Below are 4,374 nucleotides of genomic sequence, written 5' to 3'. Positions count from 1 at the left end.
CGTTTTAGGGGTTAACTCCCGTTTTGTAAGGGGCTCTGCTTCCAGGCAGACCAGCAACACCAAAAAAACGAGCCCCCACAAGCCCTTTGATGATTCTTGTAGGCATAGAAGCCTACAGCAGTCATCATAGACTCCCCCTGCAGTGGCTGGTCTATAGACCAGCAATTGCTTCCCAGCTGCCAGAGGCAGCTTCAGGGACAGGGGGAGAGGGTTCTTTGGTCTCCCCGTGAGTGTGGAGACCTGACACAACACCCCCCTGCTGCCCGATCGCTCCCTGAGAGCGACAGTGCAGTGTTAACCCCTTCAATGCCACAATTGTGTATGACACATTCGTGGCATTGCAGGGGTTAACATTTGTCCCCACAAGCTTGTGGGGACTAAATATCTGTCAATGCTGTGCTCCAATGGAACATCAGCATCGAAAGAGTTAAAAAAAATGTATTTTAAAAAAAAAACAAACAGCACTGACCTGAAAGTCCAGGGTGCTTCCAGGTCAAACGCTGTGAGTTTAGTAAGTGGGCTGATGATGATCGGATCCCTCCTGACCAACTGTTAGTTTAAAAAAATCCTGGCTCCTAACTTTTTTACCTGGCGCCTAGATTCACAACAAATTTGTCAAGCCCTGATATATATATATATATGGGTGTGTGTATATATATATATATATGGGTGTGTGTATATATATATATATATATATGTGTGTGTGTGTGTATATATATATATATATATATATATAAGTGTGTGTGTGATGTGTGCACAGTAACGGCTGCAAAAGCGGACTCCACTGCTATTAAATCTGCTATGTGGTGTAGCCCTGGATCTTTTGGAGATCTAGCAATGCCCCTGGTTTCAGAACTACCCGCGCATGGCGGTCGGTAATGGGCACTAGGAAAGGCTGCGAGCGAACATTAACCCCTCCAGTGCTGAACAGACAGCTGAGTGTGGAGACAGATGAGCCAGCCTCACAAATTAAGCAGCCTCATCAAGAAATTATAGAAACGGTACAGTTCTGCACATTATGTTAAAATAGGAATGTATTTATTTAACATGTTTACTTTTGTTGTACATAACAATATAAATATTTAGTAATGCTGGGAAAAATGTCCAGTTAATGTACAGTCTAATGACAGTTGATCTTTAAAAAACCCTTTTGCAAGTATGTTTCAGCTAGAAGTTTTCTTTTTTCATAAAAACAGCCCAGTTATTGCAAACCTTTGAACAGTGGTATATACATGTATGTGTATGTGTATATATATATATATATAAATATATAAACATATTGACACTGTCATTGTAAGCATTACTTTGTTGGCTGGCTGGTCACTGAGCGTGTCATGCCCCTCCCCCTGCTATTGTGATGCAAGCTGTCCACGTGCCACACCCTGTTATTGTGACACTGCTGCTGCCACATTCTGTTTCTGTGTCACTGCTGCTGCCAAACACTCTTATTGAGACACTACTGGTGAGCAGTGGCTATATAAACACTGGTGGTGAAAAACACAGAGTTTTGTTTAAACTCACATTGCAAAATGTGGAGAATCGCTTTGGTTTTGATTGTAGCTGTCGGGATCCATGCGCTCTTTGCTCTTGAACTGTATACAAATAGCTGGGCGGTGCGCATACCTGATGGCTCTGCAGAGGCAGAACGCATAGCAAGGAAATTTGGTTTCATCAATCTTGGGGAAGTGGTGCTTGGTAGCGATTTCTACCATCTAGTCCATCGGAGTATACAAAGGAAATCTTTCAGCCCTCACTGGGGTAGGCATGTTCAGCTGAAGAAAGAACCCCAGATTAGTTGGTTTGAGCAGCAGACCTTGAAGAGAAGGAAGAAAAGACAAACTTATCCGGAGCCAACAGACCCCATGTTCCACAAGCAGTGGTACCTGAATAAAAAGGGCAATCCTGACTTAGGCGTTCTGACTGCTTGGAGCCATGGGTACACTGGAAGGGGTGTGGTTGTGACCATTGTGGATGATGGACTTGAAAAGGACCACCCTGATCTGGCACAGAACTATGATCCAATGGCAAGTTATGACTTTAACAGTAATGATCCTGACCCTCAGCCCCGATATGACCCATCAAATGAGAACCACCACGGGACCCGCTGTGCAGGTGAGGTGGCTGCAGTTGCCAATAATGGTATTTGTGGCACCGGAATCGCCTACAATGCTGCAATAGGCGGTGTGCGGATGCTGGACGGGTTGATCACAGATATTATCGAAGCTCAGTCGCTGAGTCTAAACCCACAGCATATTGACATTTATAGTGCCAGCTGGGGCCCTGAGGATGATGGGAAGATTGTGGACGGACCAGGAGTGCTTGCTTCTGAGGCTTTCGTTAAAGGAATAGCGAATGGTCGAGGTGGCCTTGGATCTGTCTTTGTTTGGGCATCTGGAAATGGTGGATTGCATTATGACAACTGCAATGCTGATGGCTACTCTAACAGCATCTACACCATTTCTGTGGGTAGTACATCAGAAAATGGAAAGGTCCCGTGGTACAGTGAGGCGTGCTCAGCCTTACTAACCACTACATACAGCAGCGGCATCAACAACGAAGGGAAGATCGTCAGCACTGATATTCGTCACAAGTGCACAGATCAGTCTACTGGCACTTCAGCTTCTGCACCGCTTGCTACTGGAATTCTAGCTCTCGCGTTGGAGGCAAACCCAGCTCTCACATGGAGGGATTTACAGCATATTGTAGTAAGATCATCCAATCCCACCCACCTGACTGCTGAAGACTGGGTATCAAATGGAGTTGGACGAAAAGTCAGCCACCATTATGGCTATGGGCTCCTGAACGCTGGACAAGTAGTAGAGCTGGCTAAAATGTGGGAGACAACTCGGCCTCAAAGAAAGTGCGTGATTGAGGTTGTAAACACCCCACAAAAACTGGATTCTGACCTACTGGTGACCGTGAATGTCACTGCCTGTCGTGGTTCCCCCAACCACATAGTGTCCCTGGAACACGTCCAAGCCCAAATCTCCCTAAGTTATAGTCGCAGAGGTGACCTGGAAATCTCTCTCACCAGCCCTATGGGCACCCGTTCTGTGTTGATGGCTTTGAGAGCATATGATACCAGCACCGATGGGTACAAAGACTGGTCTTTCATGACGACACACACTTGGGATGAAAATCCACAGGGCATTTGGACCTTGGAACTTTTAAACAAGGGAGGCTATAGGAACCATGGATTTCTTAATAATTTCAAGCTGATTCTGTATGGTACAGAAGAAGACATGATGGCCAGAAGAATCCAGAGGTCTGTAAGGAGAGACTGTTTGACCTTTGACAGCAATGGGTTATGTACAAAATGTGAGTCACCGTATTACATCTTTGGAAAGCTCTGCCTGTCTTATTGCCCTCCCAAGCACTTCAAGACTAGGCAGACGGTGGAGACAGAAGGATCTGATGGCTTTACCCTTATTTGTGCTGCTTGCCATCCATCCTGTAACACCTGTAACGGGAAGTCGGACAATAATTGTACTTCCTGCTCACCTTTGTCCACCTATAACGCCAAAAACCATTCCTGCTCACAGGCTCAATCTCCAAGTACAGACCTTAGCACCACTCCATCCACCCTGGCACCTAAAACTATAGCCATGGCTGTGGTTATAAGCGTGGCTTTCGTAGCCTCGATAGCGAAGCTGTTTTTCATTTGCTGGCTTCTCCGGAGAAGAACTGTAAACAAAGCTCAGTCTTCTGACGTAGAGAAGGGTAAGCTCTGTGCTCCTAATGATGAGGTGGAAGCTGAACAGGGAGCAGAATCTCAGCTTCTTCAACCTTCATATAGCAATGAGGACTAAAACAACAAGAAAGAGCAAAGACCCTGTCTGGCAATGATACAGAGACTTGACAATGAAAAAGGTCATTTTGATGTGACTTACTTGAAAGTTGGTATGGCCACACTCTTGTTGAGGGAATAGTGTGAAGCCATCTCTGATTTGACATAACTGATCTGATTTATCATACGTGGATTAATAAAATCTGTTCTTTCCAAAACTATTCACTGCATCACTGACTTATTAGTTGTGTAACTGAGGATAATTTCTGGGAAAAGGTAGTATTTGTGAAAACAGACAAATATGCTCAACAGGGAAGCTTTGGACGGCTGCAATGCTTAGAGACACATTTGCGTTGTTAGTTTATTTCACACATTTGTATTGCATAGTTACATAGTCTGAAAAAGACATGCGTCCATCAAGTTTAGCCTTTCCCACATCTGTTAATTGCTGTTAATCTAAAAGAAGGCACTAAAAATCCAGTTTGTAGCTCTTTCCAATTTTGCAAAAACTAGGGGAAAAAACTCCTTCTTGATCCCAGAATAGCAGTCAGATCTCTCCTTGGATCAAGAAGCTATTTCCCCATAAT

At 44.7% G+C, this 4,374-nt stretch overlaps 1 protein-coding gene across 1 annotated transcript; it reads left to right on the top strand.

Moving 5' to 3' along the window:
• The first annotated feature begins 1,529 nt into the window (after positions 1–1,529).
• On the top strand, positions 1,530–3,809 carry LOC128500962 (proprotein convertase subtilisin/kexin type 4-like). The gene has a single exon (XM_053470334.1). The coding sequence runs from the start codon at positions 1,530–1,532 to the stop codon at positions 3,807–3,809; it is 2,280 nt and encodes a 759-aa protein (XP_053326309.1).
• The last annotated feature ends 565 nt before the right edge of the window (positions 3,810–4,374 follow it).

The sequence above is a fragment of the Spea bombifrons genome, chromosome 6, assembly GCF_027358695.1.
Source record: "Spea bombifrons isolate aSpeBom1 chromosome 6, aSpeBom1.2.pri, whole genome shotgun sequence".
Taxonomy (NCBI): domain Eukaryota; kingdom Metazoa; phylum Chordata; class Amphibia; order Anura; family Pelobatidae; genus Spea; species Spea bombifrons.
This window is presented reverse-complemented; position numbering and strand designations above follow the sequence as displayed.

Excerpts from the sequence above, each read along its gene's own strand:
- LOC128500962 (XM_053470334.1), top strand. The coding sequence starts at position 1,530 with ATGTGGAGAATCGCTTTGGTTTTGATTGTAGCTGTCGGGATCCATGCG.